Source organism: Eubalaena glacialis, chromosome 1, assembly GCF_028564815.1.
Source record: "Eubalaena glacialis isolate mEubGla1 chromosome 1, mEubGla1.1.hap2.+ XY, whole genome shotgun sequence".
NCBI lineage: Eukaryota > Metazoa > Chordata > Mammalia > Artiodactyla > Balaenidae > Eubalaena > Eubalaena glacialis.
Window position 1 is genome coordinate 39,030,322 of NC_083716.1, and position 19,096 is coordinate 39,049,417.

A 19,096-nucleotide genomic window follows, 5' to 3' on the forward strand; every position below is an offset into this window, starting at 1 on the left:
AATCATTCTGAGATGAATAATCAGACTAGCACTCCCAAACCTAGCTTCATATCAATTTTTTTAGAATTTATTTTATGGTTGTAGACACACAAAAATAGACAAAAAGGCATGGATGCAAAACAAGAACCACTTACCGTATTAGATTCCATTCTGATTCTTGTCAATAAACCCAATCACAGTTTTTAAACATTCGTGTATTCCTGTCATCCCATCCTTATGCTTTAAAGCCTTAAGATTTTGTCATTTCATGGTCTTACCTCTTTCACCTAGATTTTAAAATTTAACTGGTATCAAATTACTATTTCAAAGAGAGAATGTAAAGTGTAGGATTTGAATCAGATCTAGGTCCCAATGAAATTTTGCCACTTCTTAGGTGCATTAACTTAAAAAAGTTTATTGCTCTAAGCTTTAAAATTTGCTCATCTATAAATAATAAAGAGAAAATAATGGCGATTTTAGAGGATTGGGTTTTTTGAGGAATTCAGGTTATGGATGTGAAGCACGAAGAAGCATATTGCCTGACAGCTAGTAGACATTCAGTAAACTGTAGCTATTATCATCACTACAGTATCACAAGCTTGTAACAAGGGTAGCATTCACTACATTCAACAATCAGGCTGCAGAATTTTAGCCATCAAGGATGACGCCTAAAGCAGAGAGGCACAAACTGCCTTCCCGAGGAGCGTAGTAAGAGGAACTGTCCCATTACTTCATAGTCTCACCACCTCTGTCTGAAGGAAGTGATGCTTCTTATATCTGGGGACAATGTCTAATGTCGTCTCGCCCCTGGCAGCCTGTGCTCAGGAGGCGCTGGCTTACAGATTTGCTCCCTGGGGACCTCTGGTGCCTCATCTCTCATTCTGCAAAGGGAAAGAAAGGGGTAAAAGAAAAAGGGAAGTCACCGAAGTGCAAAACCTGTTACCAGATGTCCTCTTTTGTCCCTACTACCAGGCCTGCCCGGGTAGGCTGCAGAATCGTGCAGCAGAAAGATTTTCAGGCGCCACCCCCAGGTGTTCGTCGGAGCAGACAAGGGAGAGGAGGGTGAGCTCACCCTAAAAACTGAAAGACAGATGGTGAGGCGTGGGGGGTTGGCCATGCGCGTCAGAGCTTTGGCTAAAGGACAGAACAGCAGCGTGCGGGTTTGCAGCCGGGGTTGGAGGGGCGGGCGAAGGGTGTAGGTAAGGATCAAGCAGAAGTGAAGGAAGAACTTCTTTGCGGGGAACACAGAACACACTTTTCACTCTCACGAAGCCTCCCGGATTTGTCAGTGTTGCGACAGGAGCCCGCGAGCAGGGCACGGACTTTATGTGACAAGCGCCTGCCCCAATTCCATCTCCGAGACTCAGCTAAACTCAGAGGTTCCGCCCAGCAGATAGCAGATTAGGAATCTGGAGCGCGACCTCGCTCCCGCCGAATTCCCCCTCACCACTTCCAAAACCCGGAAACGCGCCCCTCCAGGCCTCAGCCGCGGTGGCGCATGCTCCGTGCGAGGGGGCGGGCCGCGACTCCCCCCGGAAGAGTTCTTTCCCAGGCGGCGTTTCCTTCCTGTATGAGGCTGCTAGGGCCTCTTGCGGCCGCTGTTCTGCCCGGGGGGTGAGTAGCGGGTTTCCGCGGGGCGTCGTGGGACGGGCGAAGGGTCCCGCTGAGGTCCTTTAGGGACTGGCTCGGGTCCGGGGAGCCGAGTGGGAAAGGTCACCCCGCCGCCCTTCCATGCCCCACCTCATTGCCGCCCCTCAGCTTCTCGCAGCCCTTCGTATCCAGCGGATTAACCTCCAAGGGCGTCCCGGGCTCCGCCTTGGCTTTCGGCCCGGCCTAGGCCCTTAGGTCTCCGTTAGCGCTGCCCCCAAGAGTTAGGCCATTTCCAGGGAATCTCTGTAGGCAGCCGGGTCGCTGCGGGGGCTTGAGGTCGTTCCGGGCGACCTCAGAACCGGGGTCCTAGGCAAAGGCCGCCAGAATGAAGCGGGTCTGATTGTCGCACAGGCACTGCTACCACCTAGTGCAAAAGTGAAGGAGGTTCTTCAAGCCTAGGCACGCCTTCATAGAGGATGGTGGTGTTAATAATAACCTGCCCTTTATGTGAAGGTTGGCAGGCTTTCATTGTCATAGGCTGTGTTCATAGGGCCTTGATGTCTGCGAAACTGGGACTTCTGGGGTTGAGAAAAACTTTGTAAAACACTGCGGTGAATTAGAGAAATGCTATGATATGAATACTTTACTCTTGGTCCTTAACCTGTCCGTAAACTGCTCATTGACGAGGTGGTACAATTTTTAATTTTTCTACCCTGAAATGGAGAACTCTTTAAAATGAAAGTATCTGGTATCATATTTGCCTAACAGATAACTCTGAATTACAGTGTTTTGCCATATTTCTTGTACATGGCACCATCTATGTTTATGTGTATATTTGTGTATTTGTTGATCCTGATGTTTATACAGAATTGAAATACAGTCCCTACTGTTGTATGCATGTGCAACTTTTATTATATATTCTGCTGTAATGGTATTGTTACCGTAACGGCCTTACATTGCAGGCATATCTATGTCATATGAATGATAAATGAGTGTATAATAAAGTGTATACAGTTACAACCTACAAGGAGAAGTTTCAGTTTCATTTCAGGATTTTGAAGTCATTTTAAAAGAAGGATGACTGTTTTAGAAGTGGCTATAGGTCCAGAGTACTGTATTGCGGTTAATAATTTAATTATAGTAAAGTATATAGTTAACAGAGGTTTTGTGTCTTGATTTTTTAAATAGATTTAAAAACTGTTCTCTTGCTGACTGGGAGGTACTGATAGCAGTCCTAGCTCATGTAGTTCAGTGAACATCCAGTAGGTGGCAGCTTTATCGCTACTCTCTCAAACTTTAAATAAATGAAAACATTTTATTCGAATATCACTAGTTTAAGTTAGTAAATCTTTATTTTGCCTGTTGGTACAACTGCATTTTCAAATTTACTGTGTTGGAATAAAGGCTAGGGAAGACAATTTTTCATTTCCTATAAGAAGGAGAGTATTGTTAACCCATCTTTAGGAATCCATGCTGATGGAAGAAAGCACAATTTGATTTGTTACATGAAAGATTTTAACCAAGTGGCTTCTTTCTAGCTTCATTTTTTTGTTGGTGGGGTGGTTGGTTGTTCTAGCTTCGTTTTTAATAAGATAATTGTACTAAGCATTCCTTGAGTAAAGTAATTGTGTCTTAGCCATTATTGTATACCCAGTATATAGTAGGCTTTCTATATACATGATCAATAAGTGTTTTATTGTATGAATTGAATTATTTAACATCCCAAGGCCAAAATTTCTTTATCCAAAATGAAGGCTTTCAGTTATTTAGTTGTTAAGTTTAAATTAAATAATGTATTATTGTGAAGTGAATGTCTCCCAGTAATGCAGAAGGTTGGAATCCTTGACTTTTCTTTTGGAAATCATCCAAAATTCTGGCAGCAATTCTGTTGGAATGATTGAAGAGAATCTTTAGCTGAATAGTACTAGTGAGAATAGAAACAATAATTTTAGAGCTGGAACGACCATAGATATTAGTCTATGAAGCACCTAATTTTCACCTGTTTCTGAGCCATCTGTACAAATTTTGTTTTATTCCTTTTCACATGAATGCAAAATATACTTTTTTTCCCCCAGAGTCACATAGCACTCAGCACACTCCTATGCTGCGAGAGTATAATGGCATTATTTGAGGCTGAGATTCTATCTCTCAAAATGTGATAGTCACATCATCCATAAAAAGCTTGTTCTACTGGATGGTCATTGCCTTTGATACAGGTGTGCATGCCTACTGTAAGCCAAGCTGTGGTTGATGTAACTGCTTAGGCATATGTGTAAAAGTAGACATATTGCGTCCTTTTTTCCTCTCTATCTTGAGTGAGAGCTGTATAGTTGTGGGTCAAACATTTTGAAGATTCTGTTGTTTCCTATTTAGCTAGGTTGTTGGAAAGAATAAGATGGCTCCAAAAATTTCATGTCACTTGTTAGTTGAGAAAATAGCATGTATACATTTCAGCAGGCTTGGAAGCCTTTAAAAGTAAGTATGAGAGAAAAGTGAGTCTGTTCACAGTTTGAATTTCACTCAAAAATTACCTGGTATACCATCGCATTAGTAAGGTATTTCATTGTTGGGCTGCCTTTTTTCAGTTGGATAAGTGTTATAGTCATTATTTTTCTAGGTTCTCTGACATAATTATTTAAAAGCTGATTAAAACAGTAAATGCTTTAAGATGTTTACTGCATTTTTCAAATAGAATTGTTCTCTACTTAAATTATATGAGCTTTTAGAAAAGTTTATTAAAAATTCTAATAAATAAACCTCAGTTTCCAAGAGGAGATTAAAATGTGTTTATTTACTTAACATTTAAAAATCCATTTCTCTTTAAATAAAACACTTTTTTAAGGTAGGTAATGTTGAATTTGACTAGAAGTTTTTCTTGCTTAGTTTACACTACCTATCAGTCTCCCGATTTTAATGAATCTAGTTACTACCTGGTGGCATTTCTGTTTGTTTTTCAAGGTTAACAATCAAGATGGTACATGCTGAAGCCTTTTCTCGTCCCTTGAGTCGGAATGAAGTTGTTGGCTTAATTTTCCGTTTGACAATATTTGGTGCAGTAACATACTTTACAATCAAATGGATGGTAGATGCGATTGATCCAACCAGAAAGCAGAAAGTAGAAGCTCAGAAACAGGTATGATTAAAATGTTTGAGGATCATTTTTCTTGTAGCTAAATATTTTCCCATGAAACTAAGGATATAGTGGAATTAGAAATCAATAAGAAGTTCCATAAGACCCATGTGGAAATGTGTTTTTATGTAATATTTAATTTCATTATTCCTAAAAAAAGTATTTGTTTCTCAAATCCTTTTTGACTGTATAAGCAACTTAGAAGAATGATGAAGAATAAAAATATTACAGCATTTTGTTATGAATTTCCAAATTAGAATATTTTTGTCAGCTTATAAATGAAGGAATCTAGGTAAAATTTTTCAGCAGACTAAACAAAAAATTTTGTCCTCAGTAATGGTATACATTTTGCTTTGTTTGACATTTGAAATGTTTCTGTTTTGTAAATAAGTTCATTTGTATCATATTTTAGATTCTACATATAAGTGATATCATATGATATTTGTTTTCCTCTGTCTGACTTATTTCACTTAGTACCATAATCTCTTGGTCCATCCATGTTGCTGCAAATGGCATTACTGCATTCTTTTTTATGACTGAGTAGTATTACATTGTAAATATATACCACATTTTCTTTATCCATTCATCTGTCCACGGACATTTAGGTTGCTTCCATGTCTTGGCTATTGTAAATAGTGCTGCTGTGAACATTGAGGTGCATATATCTCTTTGAATTATAGTTTTCTCTGGATATATGCCCAGGAGTGGAATTGCTGGATCCTATGGTAACTCTATTTTTAGTGTTTTAAAGAATCTCCATACTGTTCTCCATAGTGGCTGCACCAATTTACATTCCCACCAACAGTGTAGGAGGGTTCCCTTTTCTCCATACCCCCTCCAGCATTCATTATTTGTAGACTTTTTGGGGGACTTCCTTGGCAGTCCAGTGGTTAAGACTTCGCCTTCCAATACAGGGGGTGCGGGTTCAATCCCTGGTTGGGTAGCTACGATCCCACGTGCCTCGCAGCCAAAAAACCAAAACATAAAACGGAAGCAATGTTGTAACAAATTCAATAAAGACTTTAAAATTGGTCCACATCAAAAAAAAAAAAATCTATTATTTGTAGACTTTTTTTGATGATGGCCATTCTGACTGGTGAGATGATACCTCATTGTAATTTTGATTTGCATTTCTCAAATAATTAGTGATGTTAAGTATCTTTCCATGTGCTTTTTGACCATCTGTATGTCTTTAGAGAAATGTCTATTTAGGTCTTCTGTCCATTTTTTGATTGGGTTGTTTGTTTTTTTGTTATTGAGTTGTATGAGCTGTTTGTATATTTTGGAAATTAAGCCCTCGTCGGTAGCATCATTTGCAAATATTTTCTCCTGGTCTGTAGGTTGTCTTTTCATTTTGTTTATGGTTTCCTTTGGTGTGCAAAAGCTTATAAGTTTGATTAGGTCCCATTTGTTTATTTTTGCTTTTCTGTTGCCTTGGGAGACTGACCTTAGAAAACATTGCTACGATTTATGTCAGAGAATGTTTTGCTTATGTTCTCTTTTAGGAGTTTTATGGCGTCATGTCTTATATTTAAGTTTTCAAGCCATTCTGAGTTTATTTTTTGTATGGTGTGAGGGAGTATTTTAACTTCATTGATTTACATGCAGCTGTCCAGCTTTCCCAACACCACTTGCTGAAGAGACTATCTTTTCTCCATTGTATATCCCATGAAAGATTTTTGAGTAGGTGGGTGATATGCACAGCAGTGTTTTAAGGATACCTTACTGTAGCATGTAACAGGAATTGGAATCAGGGAGACTAGGCGCAAGATCGGTTGGTTATAGACCGCAGTAATCCTGGCAGAGACCTAGAATAAGGGAGTGACAAAAGGAGTGGAATGGGTGAAATAGATGAATGCTGGAAGGACTTTGTGATGACAGAGAAAAGAAAAAGGACATCTTACAGATGAATCTGAGATTTGTCTGGACTCCTCAGAGATTCATAGTATCTTTTATAGTTTTAGAATCTGTAAGTGGGGCAAGTATATGGGAAAATGACATTTGATTTGGGCGTATTGAGTTTGTGTTGGTGGTAGGAATCCAGAAAAATGTTCATCCAAATGTTGAAATTGTAGGTCTAAATCTCAGGAAAAAGGTCAGTCTTTGGAGATTCCTTATCAGATGCTCATAAATAGTTGGACTCATTAGAGCAGTGAGTCTCAGTGAGATGGCGTAGGCCCCAGGGCTATTCCTGTGTAGCTGTGTATCACTTGTGGGTTTTTTCCCAAACTACTCCTCCACTTTCCTCCTTTCACCATTAGGATTTATACATTCAAGTATTTGTTGAGAGCTTATGTAATTGTCACTATGATAGATGCTGCTGACTATTGAGAGTGGTGAGGTCTCTAAAGGAGAGAAACTTGTAGTCTGAAGTATTTTTATTAAAAAAGAAGGTAGAAAATTGATAAAGTATCCAACTTAGGCTGGAGAAAATATTTTTAAAATAAAAACCCATAGATAGTGAAAGAATGGAAATAATAAAGAATAAACCCATAGATAGTGAAAGAATGGAAATAATAAAGATAAGTTAGTAGAAAATAGAATATATGAGAGAATGAATAGAAATATAGAAAATGAATATATAATAGAGAAAATCAGTAAAACCAAAAGATGGTTATTTGAAAAGACTGATAAAATTGACACTTCTGTAAAACCAGTCAAGAAAAAAATGAAGCCACCAATAAGTATTACTAGGAATGATAAAAGACATGCAATAGCAGATGCTGCAAACATTAAAAATAAGGACAATTAATAAGTATGTCAATAAATTTGAAAACCTAAATGACACGGACAAACTCTTAGAAAATTATGAATTACCATAGCTGACTTAAGAATTAGAATACATGAATAGTTAGTTCCATAACTTTGAAATAAATTAATATTGGAAAAATATTTCCATAAAGAAAACTACAGGCTCATAGAATTCTACTGGCAAATTCTAGCAACATTTAAGAAACAAATTAATAATAACAATTTTTTTTTTTTAAAGATTACTCTTTTTAAAAAATTATTTATTTATTTATTTATTTATTTATTTATTTATTTATGGCTGTGTTGGGTCTTCGTTTCTGTGCGAGGGCTTCCTCTAGTTGCGGCAAGCGGGGGCCACTCTTCATCGCGGTGCGGGGGCCTCTCACTATCGCGGCCTCTCTTGTTGCGGAGCACAGGCTCTAGAGCGCAGGCTCAGTAGTTGTGGCTCACGGGCCTAGTTGCTCCGCGGCATGTGGGATCTTCCCAGACCAGGGCTCGAACCCGTGTCCCCTGCATTGGCAGGCAGATTCTCAACCACTGCGCCACCAGGGAAGCCCAATAATAACAATTTTATACAAACTCTTCCAGAGTGTAGAAAATGAGAAACACTCACCAAACCTTTCTATGAGGGTAGCATAACAACAATTCCAAAACTTAAAATGAATGTAAAAATCTTAAACAAAATATTTACAAGCTGAATTCAGCAGTGTATAAAAAAGATATTATGGGGCTTCCCTGGTGGCGCAGTGGTTGAGAATCTGCCTGCCAATGCAGGGGACACGGGTTCGAGCCCTGGTCTGGGAAGATCCCACATGCCGCGGAGCAACTAGGCCCGTGAGCCACAACTACTGAGCCTGCGCTCTAGAGCCTGTGCTCCGCAACAAGAGAGGCCGCGACAGTGAGAGGCACGCGCACCGCGATGAAGAGTGGCCCCCGCTTGCCGCAACTAGAGAAAGCCCTCGCACAGAAACGAAGACCCAACACAGCCATAAATAAATTAAATAAAAATTAAAAAAAAAAGAAGATATTATGATCAGTTGAATTTATCCCAGGAATTAAAGGCTGGCTTCATCTGAGGGAAAAAAAAATACATATATATTAATTTAAAAATGCATATATATTAATACTCTATATTAACAGATTTGAGGATGAAACTATGATCATATCAATGCTGCAAAGGCCTTTGTTGAAATTAAACACTTATTCTTGATTCTTAGAAATGCTCTTAGAAAATAGTAATAAAAGATAATGTCTTTAGCATGATAGAATGAATTTACTACAGGAAACATAGTTCATGGTAAAAAATTGAAAGCATTTTCTTTATGATTAGGAGCAAGTCAAGGAAGCCTATTGTCATCACTTCTATTTAACATTTTTACTGATTATTAGCTAATGCATAAGTCAAGAAAAAAGATAAGAGGTAGAAGTATTGGAAAAAAATAAACAGTCATTATTCACAGGTAATATAATTTACATAGAAAGCCAAAGAAAGCCTACAGATAAACTATCAGGATTAATAAGAGTGTAAGGGCTGCTGGATACAAAATCAGTACACAAAAGTCAGCTGTATTTCTGGATACCCACCACAGTTGGAAAATGCAGTTTTTAAAAGATACTATTTACAGTAACATCAAAAATATTCAGTAACTGACAAACACAAGTTATACAACACATTTATAGAAAAAATTATAAAACTATTGAAGGCTTAAGTTCAGTGCCAATTAAAACATACCCAAAGACTTTTTTTGTTTGTTGTATTTTTCTTCTAAAATTTGTATTGAGGAATAAAAAGTTTATTAATAGGCAAGACACTCCTGAAAAACAAGACGTGTGTGTTGGGGGAGGAAGGATTTGCCTTGTTTATATCAAGACTTACGATAAAGCTATAGTTATTAAAACAATGTGCGGGCTTCCCTGGTGATGCAGTGGTTAAGAATCCACCTGCCAATGCAGGGGACACAGGTTTGAGCCCTGGTCCGGGAAGATCCCACATGCCACGGAGCAACTAAGCCCGTGATCCTCAACTACCGAGCCTGCGCTCTAGAGCCCGCGAGCCGAAACTGCTGAAGCCCGTGAGCCTAGAGGCTGTGCTCTGCAACAAAAGAAGCCACTGCAATGAGAAGCCCACGCACCGCAACGAAGGTAGCCCCCATTCGTCGCAACTGGAGAAAGCCCATGTGCAGCAACGAAGACCCAACACAGCCAAAAATAAATAAATTAAAAATAAAAATAAATAAATTAAAAAACAAAACAAAACAATGTGCTATTGGCACAGGGGTGGATTGGCAAATATAGCAGAATAGAGTCCAGAAACAGTCCTACCTGTAATATGGAAACGATGTGTGACATAACTGGCTTTGCTTTGTAGATTATTGGAGAACGGATGGACTTTTCAATAAATGATACTTAGACCATTGGCTCTGTATGGGAGGGAATAAAATTTGATTTCTACTTGATTCCGTGCACAATAATCTCTTCCTGGGATTAAAGACTTAAATTTATTCATATAACAGGTATTCATTGAGCACCTACTCTGTGGTTCTTTATACCTCATCTGCATGTTCTAAAGATATTCTTTTTAACTTACCCAATTTTAATAAAAGTACTCTTTAAAAAAATAAGTGGCCAGAGGAGGAGGAATAAAACCAGAATAATGTAAGTTGTTGGTACCAGTCTTTCCCACCCCAACTTACCTTGAAGTATACAAGATACTGCAGATTGTAACAGTGGTTCACTGTGGCAGTTATTTTCAAATGGAAGGATGTTACATTTTGAAACATCAGAATTTGGGGAAGTTGGTGGGGTGTTAAATATAATTTTTAAAAGCCCCTTCTTAAATTCTTTCCCACCATCTGGAAAATCACTTGTGTGTGTGAAGTCACCAAAGCCAAGGGAAAAGAAGGTTGCAAAAGAGAATTGGTTGTAAATGTTGTATTATAAAATGATCCAGGAGAAGACGTCATGAGGAATGTGAACGAAAAAAGCAATCAGTAAATTTATTGAAATCATTAAAGAGAGCAATTTCCGTTCACTGGGGACAGCAAGTGTAATTTGAAGTAAAAGACCGTAGTCATTGCAGAGTTTGCTGAGGGAAAGGTAAAGAAGAAAGGGGAAAAGACTAGCGGAGCAGGTAGAGAGTTGCTGCCAAAGAGGAGGGAGGTAGGTCCTGGAAGAACCAGGAGGGATTGGGATCGGTAGTTACAGGAACATTTTAAGGTAGAGTTAACTGTTTTATTCTCGACAAAGGGGAGAGGTTGTAACTAAACGTGCTTGGGAGTGGAGGAGGTTTGGGACCTGCTGCGGTAAATATGTGATTAGTATATAACGAGATAAATCATAGTAGGTTATGGAACATTAGGGCATAATTGAAGAAAGCATGAGTTTATTAGGAACTCAATTGTTTTGTTTTTATGAACTTCTTGAGCATTTCTCAGCAGGTTGGGAGCAGATAAATTGAATGGTGGTGCTGAACCTGCATTGAAGATAGGGCTAACTGGTATAACAATAAGTGTAAGGAATCGTATGTTTCTACGGAAGACATTCTGTGGTACAGGCCATTTAGGAAGTCAGATGGGGGATAATTTAGTTGGCGTATAGAAAGGAATTAAGGAATTAGAGTGCGTATTGAGGGCAAAGATCAGGTGTGAATGTGGGAGAGGAGGAAGGTATGACACCTGTGGTCACAGAGGAAGAACACTGACTATAAAAGCTTAGATAACGTTTTGAGATTACCAGATAATCCGTGGGCCTGATGTGAGCTTAAAGGCAGTGCAGTTTTGAGATGCAAGGTGAAGGATGACATAGGTGCATTCAGATCAGGAAGAGTAACCTAGAAGTAGTCTTACGTTTGGATTAAACAGGATATTTGTAAATAATTTCTAGCCTAAAGCCAGGAAAACTTCCAGCCTTACGAAATGTGGGATATTTAATTGGTAATGAGAGAGGAGATGGTTTCAGCAGAGTGTTAAAGAGGGACGAGGGTTTTCTGGGCACGTGCCGCGTTGGATCATATTGAGATGTAGCACAAGAGTTTTGATAGGTATGTATGTAATAAAAGGATGGGTTGGGTTAATTGAGATGTTAGAAAACAGGGAATCTCTAGGTGTACTATTAAAGAGCTTTCAAGTACAGGATGAATAACTTAATGCTTGACTTCTCCTGGGCATTTGTATATACAGTATTTTGTTTAGCATATTAATTAGACTATATAATATTCCTGAGATTGTAGTTTAGTTGTCAAAGGCCTGGAAAGATTCACTACTGAGAATTCATACACGTGAAGGTCATATATTGTGACCTTAGTCATTAACTTAATGTCTCCATACTTTTAGTCCTATCATTGATATTGTAAGGTTCAAAACTTCATTTCAGTTATTTTGATATAAGTAATAGATGAAATAGTTTGTGAAGGACTGATACACTGAAAATCTTAAACTGGAATTCTCAACTGCCAGGTGTTTTTAAGAGCAGCCATCATAGAATGCCAGTTACCATTTGGAAGAGCTAACATTTGTTGACACCAGGAAGCCATTGTGAACTGCATTACCAATCAAGTGGCCCTAAAACCATGGTTTACTGGAGCTGAATCATAGAAGACTGAGCTGAAGTAAATAAGGAAATTCAGATGGGAAATCAGTGAGGAATAAGCAGTTAGTGTTGCCTGAGTGGCCAAGGGGATAGATAGAAGTGATGAGGAAAGAAAAGCAACAAGAGGGAAACTCGAGATAAAACTCAGTGCATTATAGTGTTTTATACAGTAACATAGCAGAAGAGTATTATAGTAGAAAGTCGTCTTATCCAGCAACTTTTGGGTTATACGATAAAGTCAGAAGATGTAAGTGCACTAACGCTAAAAGAGAAGATAATTGTCTCCGCATGTCTAGAAAAGGGTGTTTGTTAGAATTTTAATGTAAGTTTGTGGTAAAGGCTTATACCTAATGTATAAAGATAATTCTTCAAATTCTTTGCTATTTCCTACTTAAATGTATTTTTTAAAGCTTTATATCAATTTCCTGTATCTACACTTAAAATTGGAGTACTTCAGCTATGACCTCAGTAAAAGTTTTTTGAAATAAGTTGAATTAGTTCATCTTTGTTTTTTCACTCTTGTTGTGCTATCTCTAACTTTCTAAAATTATTCTTCCAGAAGAACAACCAATGTTATGATTCTTTTAGAACCTTTATGAAATGAGTGTTTCTATTCAGCTGCTCCTTTACTCCATTTCCTCCTTCCTCATTCTAGGCAGAAATATTAGTTCACTATTTCCTACCCCACTTCTTTACTTTTCAAATAATACTTTACATGGAGAAAAAGTGAAATAGAGTGAAAGGATAAAAAATACTATGAAACAGTTTAAAAGATGGGTATAAAGTAAAAAATAAGTTTCCCTCCTACCTCTGACTCCTCACCCACAGTTCACCATTTTCCCTCCACAGAGTGGGAGAGACCCACTTTAAAAACCAAGCAAATGTGGGTGACTAGAAAGTATAATTGTCATTAAGCTGTAAACAGTAAAGCATTGCATGAGCATAAGCCATTTTTCAAGTAGTCCAATCATAATTTTGTTTTTCTAGGTAAAACATTTTAGAAATAAGGGCTCAGTTAAATGTGTCAAAGCTAGACAATTGGATAACTTGTTCCTGGAACACAGTTTGGTACTGATATGATGTGTTTTGGGGTGCTTTCTTTTCATTTACTTGTGTGTTAAGCATGTTCTGCTCTCCCAAATGAGAAATGTTAGTGTTTTAACAGAACATGAGCTTTGAAATTAGATCAGAGTTTGAGCTCTGGTAATGCTAATTCATAGCTGTGTAATCTTGCCAGTTCTTTACATTTTTCTGACCCTTGAGTTCTTCATCTGAAAAATGAGAATAATAATAGCTACTTCTCAGGATGGTTTCAAGGGTTGATTGTAAACCGTATCCAGCACAGTGCCAGGAATGTGGTAGGTGCTCAATAAATGTTATTTTTTTTTTTCTCTTTCCTATCAATGTTATTAATGCAACCTGAAGACATTGTTAAATGGAACTGCTGTTGTGGAGAAAAGATTCTAGGTAAACTCAACTATAGCGTTTTCTGTCTCTATAAAGTAAACAACATAGTTGATAATTTTTATTTAGGAAATTCCAAATATAAATAAAGGTAGCAAGAGGCAATTGTGGCCTAGAGTAAAATTTTAAGGGCAAGTAGCTGATAGAGAGAAAAGCATGGTTTCTCAAATACTGACATTTTGGACCAGATAATGGAGGTGGGGAAGCAGGATATCCTTTGCCTTCTTGATAGTTTAGCAGCATCCCTGTCTCTGCTGACTAGATACCAGTAGCACTGCCCCACCCACCCAAGTTGTGACAACCAAAAGTATTTTCAGGCATTGCCAAATGTCCCCTAGGGTGCCAGAGTCACCCCTGGTTGAGAACCACTGTATTAGAGCATGGCCTAGAAAGAACACATGTGGGATGGCTTCACATTTATAGAAGAACAAAGGAAAAGAAGAGAAATTAATGCTGTTATAGGTACAGAAAACAGGATACTGTTCATAGCTGACATTTAAAGTCAGTGAAAGAGAAGATATTTGTAAGGAAGAGATAAAGGAATCTGGAAAAGGCTGCTTTATCCATTGATTCACAGGGGTGGCTAAATAGGAAAAATGATGTGGTTCATAGCACTTTTTAAAAAAAAAATGCTATATTACTAGGATATGATCAACACACATCCTGATCCTCTAACCAGTCTATAACTATAATGCTGTATGATGTGATTTTTTTTAAGAGTAGCAATACCCCTGACAAATAGCAAGATTATATATAATCAAAAGTATTCTAGGAAAATGTAACAACAAAAATTTAGGTAAATATGATTTACCAGAGCACCTTCATTTCTAAAACTGTTCACTTAATTGAAATTTGAATATATTATGTCTAGATTTTTAAAGACTCTTTAGTTGCCACAAACTCCAGTCATGTAACTGAGGAAACCAAGGTAATATATATGATGGTTAGAGTATAGGCTCTAGAGTTGGGACTGCGTGGATTCGTATGTTGCCTCTTCCATTTGCTAACTTCTAACCTAAGACAAATAACTTAGTCTGAGCTACGCTTCAGTTTCTTTTTCTGTGTTGGGGAGAAATTGTACCTACCTCATAGGATCTCTCTGAGGATTCAATGAGTTAATCCATCTACAATATTTTGGCATAATATTTGGCACACTCAGTAAATGTTTTACTGTTAACATTATTTTTATTTTAGTTGAAAGCTGTGTTGCTTTGCTAGAGCTTATAGCTTTAAGGCTAGTTTTGCCCAGCTCTAAAAATATATGCAAGTATACTTCTAATTGGAAATTATTTTTATTATCTCTGGTTGCCTAGCCCCAAGAATTGACTTTAAAAAGGATAGTATCTCAGAACAATTTGAAATTAGTTAGGTTGAACACCTGTTGTAGATATATGGGTAATTTGAGGAAAGTTGGGCACCTGTTTGCAGATACTCTGTCAATTGAAGGAAAGAAACTCCAATTGTCCATTTCTTGATAGCCTTAACTCCTCGATCTTTCATCTTGAGGCTTCATTTTCACCTGTCATGATAATCCTGCTGGGAAAGAGAAATCAAGTTGGACCTTAGAATCTCATTGGAGCAATGAGAGGCCGTGTATATATCTCTTCAATCATGTACCCTATTTTCTCATTTCCCAAAAGCTGGTTTAAATTGCCCTGGTTTCTGTAGAGTAGACCTTCAAATCTTTTTTTACTTAAGGACTTAAGAATGGGGAAGGATGAAACAAGTGGCATAGAATATCTCTGGAAAATCTTGTATGTCTGTTGATTGCTCTTTAGACTTCACAGTTACATGTTATGGAGTGCCAGTGTCTAAATATCAAACTAAAGGAGGTTGCTTGTTTTTTCTTTCTAGGCAGAAAAATTAATGAAGCAAATTGGTGTGAAAAATGTGAAGCTTTCAGAATATGAAATGAGTATTGCTGCTCATCTAGTAGACCCTCTTAACATGCATGTAGGTATCTTTAATCTTATTTAATATTTTTTTTTGTCTAGCATTTTGTATCAAGAGTCCCAAAGACCATGACCAGGTTTGATGATTCTCTAGGAGGAATCACAGGATTCAGTGTAGTCATACTCCTGGATATAATTTATTGCAACAAAAGGATACAAGGCAAAATTAGCAAAGAGGGGCATGGGATGAAGTCTGGAGGAGGTCAGGCACCAGCTTCCAAGAGTCTTCTAGTGAAGTCACACAGGGTGCACTTAATTCTTTCAGCAACAGGTTGTGAGAACACGTGTCAAATGCTATCTACCAAAGAAGCTCATTAGAGACTTAGGGCCCAGGGTTTTAATTGGGACTGGTCACATAGACTGCATCTTCCTAACATGTATCAAAATTCTAGACTCCCATAAGCAAAACAGGTATCCACCATAAACCATATTGTTTGCACAAACAGTTTAGGCACAGTGAGCTGTTCTCATCAGGAAAATGGAGGAAACTCTCCCGAAATCTAAGTATCTCCCATACTCCAGCCAGGGGCTAGCCTTGCAAGCAGGCCTTTCCAAGGATAATCGTCTCGGGCCTGCCGTGTTAACTTTTTTTGTGCACGTTTGTTTAGTTAAACCTGTACTTTTATATATTCACCTTTGTGGCATATAAAATTACTGCTTTAAGTCTTGTGGATATTTGACTTGGAGTTCAAATCTAGATTTTTTATAAGGTATGATAGACAACACAAGATTCTGAATCCAAGTTTTTCCATTTATGGCCTTGGTAAATTATTTTCTCTTTGAGTTTCAGTTCCCTCATGTATAATCCAGGGACAATGTAATACCTGCTCTACCTACTTCTAAAGGATTATTTTGAGCATCAGATTAATGTAATTTATAAACTCTAAAATCCTCTGTGAATATTTTGTAACAATAGGTGTAAATAAATAGAGTGAAATACGATATCCTTATCTCCAAATCTAGGAAATAAAAATCTACAGTGTCTATTAATATCTGTGTGCACAGAGACATACATGCTTTTCCAGAGTTAATCCTCCATTTGAAATGAACTCAGTTCTTTGTTATAGCTACAGTGAAAGTAAGTGATGATTTTTTTCAGATCTGGCTGCGCTTTTTCACTTTTTTTTTTATGGTGGAAAATAAATGTGTTGTAAATATTGCTTCTGACCAGCCCCACCTCCAGCCCCTTTACTCTTCCAAATTAAAGCTAGGTTGTTTTTGTTTGTTTTTCAGGTCTTTTTCAGTTAGTTTATCCAGTGCCCACCCCCCAAAAAAATTTTTTAAGCTGAGTCGGAAGGCTTTGAAATACACAAGCTGTATCAGTTTTGAGAAAATGTATCCCCATTTACTCTCTATAAAGATATAAGCCAAGTTTTGACACAGTTTACTTTTAATTAGTAAAATTCAGAAGCCCAGTTTGGTGAGTATAAGCCTTATTTCTAAATTCATTCCTATTATGTTTGACAGCATCATCTGTGAATTAGGCACACTCAGCTAGTGCTGAACTGTCTGTCTGAGCTGGCTCTGCCATTCTTCTTGGTGGAGTATTTCCTCATCTTAATGTAGTGAGGTCAGCTTGTTAGATCCCAAAACTCAGAGTTTTGAGTGTTGGACCTAGGGCCTTTTTTTTTTTTTTTTTCTTTTTTTGAATAGGTAGTTGACTATTAAATTTCAGCTCATGGTAGTTTAATAATTTCAGTATTGCTTAAAAGTACTTATATTAATATATCATTTTAAACTTTTATTATTTAGGTATAATTATATTTTACTATTTAGGTATAATTAAGGCTTGCCATTTGGGGGGATTCTTTTTTACTTCGGTGAATATACATTAGCTGTAAAACTTCATGCTGACCTTAACTTTTACCAGGTTACTTGGAGTGATATAGCAGGTTTGGATGATGTCATTACGGATCTGAAAGACACAGTCATCTTACCTATCAAAAAGAAGCATTTGTTTGAAAATTCCAGGCTTTTGCAGCCTCCAAAAGGTATGGTAAAAGTTTATATTTGCTAAAGCATTAAAAATCTGGAAAACATGGAAACTTTCTGCCATTATAGAACTGATGTTTTTGAAGTTGGGTTTTCAAGAGACTGCTGAGATCCAGTGAACTGTTTTATAAATAATGATTTTAAAATAATTGCTTATTCTTCAGCTTCCAAATTTAGGTAAAGTTTTTCCCCATAGTTACATATCAAAATAATCCCTTTATTTCAAATTCATTTTTATTACTTATAAGAAAATGAAATTAGGGAAATAAAGGATAAAAAAAAATTCAAAGTAACAGTATGGGTTTTTGTCTTCAAGATAAGACTTCTGGTTGTTTCATGATTCTAGTGATTTTTTTTCCTCTTGGTAATTTTATTTTAGATCGCAGTGGTAGCTTTTTGTTTGGTTTTGTTTTTAAGGAAATAGTGAACTACAGATGAACTAGAAATTAAATACTACTTATTTTTAAGGGAAACATTTTCTTATTCCTAGTTAGTGATTACTTCAAAAGCCTTGGAACTCAAGAATTGAAAGTATTTATAACTACATCCTTAAATATAATACTTTTATTATTGGCCATTCATATATTGATCATGTTTAAGACTTGTTAAAGGTGATTCAAATGTAGCTTACATGATAATTGACAGTGAGATATGTAGAAGTGTGTTGCCATGGCTTTCAAATACAAACGCTGTAGCGTAGCTTATTTAGTAGAAGCTTCTAGTAGAAGCTTCTCTTTATTGTATTGCCAAAACTAGAGAGGTTGCTAGTCAAGACTGAAATCAAATAATTAGACAAATGCATTTCTCAAAAAAGGATCTTTAGAAATATCAAAATAACATGTATAAGTTGCAGTTTATAATCTTACTAATTTTGCAGCTATATCAAAAAGTGCATTAATTTATATTTCAAAGGTAATTGAAGCCAATAACTGTACATTTTTATGAAGTAGAAAATTTTTGTTTCTGGTAAATAGAGGCTGACAGTTACCACCAAAAATGGCATTCTCTTTTTGTTAACTAAAACAACAAATCTGTTTTTTATGTATTTTACTTTCTGAAACAACAAAGCTACTTTTTTTCTAACAAGAAGCATTTACTCTATTGTGATTTAAAAATAAATTTTTTTTTTCCCCAAAGAAAATTTCAAATGATTTATCTGAGCCCAGATCAAGAGTAAGGCAAATGTTGGATTACTAAGTTCTTCAGTACCCTCTTGCAGGTTGTTTATAGTGTGAACAAGAAAGAACTTTTGTCAATTTTTATGTCTCATTTTCACAATGTTAATGAATTTAGGAAATTTTTTTATGCTGTTAGAGAAAGCTTTTCTCATCAGTGATGTCTTAGGCCAGGTAACTGGGTGATTTCACCAGTTGGACTTGGTTTAAAGCCCCAATTAGCATAGCAGATACCAAATTATGAGGGAGTACTTTAACAGCCTTATGTAAATCTGCTTTTTATTTAAAAGCATTATCTAAAACTGAAGGTGGTTCCTATGTGTATTTAAAATTTTTTTTAAGTTACATGAGTATTTCCTTATTATGTAAGCTAAAGTTTTACTATTTGAGCTTTTTCAGCTTTGCATTTTTGGAAAATTTTTTACCAAGAACGAAAGTTTGAAAAATCATTGATTTACTTTTTGACCCCCAACATA

At 36.9% G+C, this 19,096-nt stretch overlaps 1 protein-coding gene across 1 annotated transcript in view; it reads left to right on the forward strand.

Annotated features, from left to right (window-relative positions):
* Nucleotides 1-1,502: 1,502 nt before the first annotated feature.
* The window catches only part of ATAD1 (ATPase family AAA domain containing 1), a 62,167-nt gene continuing 44,573 nt past the window's right edge, over nt 1,503-19,096 (forward strand). Inside the window, exons 1-4 of the mRNA XM_061195556.1 lie at nt 1,503-1,593; nt 4,528-4,702; nt 15,356-15,454; nt 17,324-17,444. Of these exons, the coding sequence (XP_061051539.1) occupies nt 1,550-1,593; nt 4,528-4,702; nt 15,356-15,454; nt 17,324-17,444 (439 nt within the window). The 5' untranslated portion in view covers nt 1,503-1,549. The remainder of the gene's footprint in view (nt 1,594-4,527; nt 4,703-15,355; nt 15,455-17,323; nt 17,445-19,096) is intronic.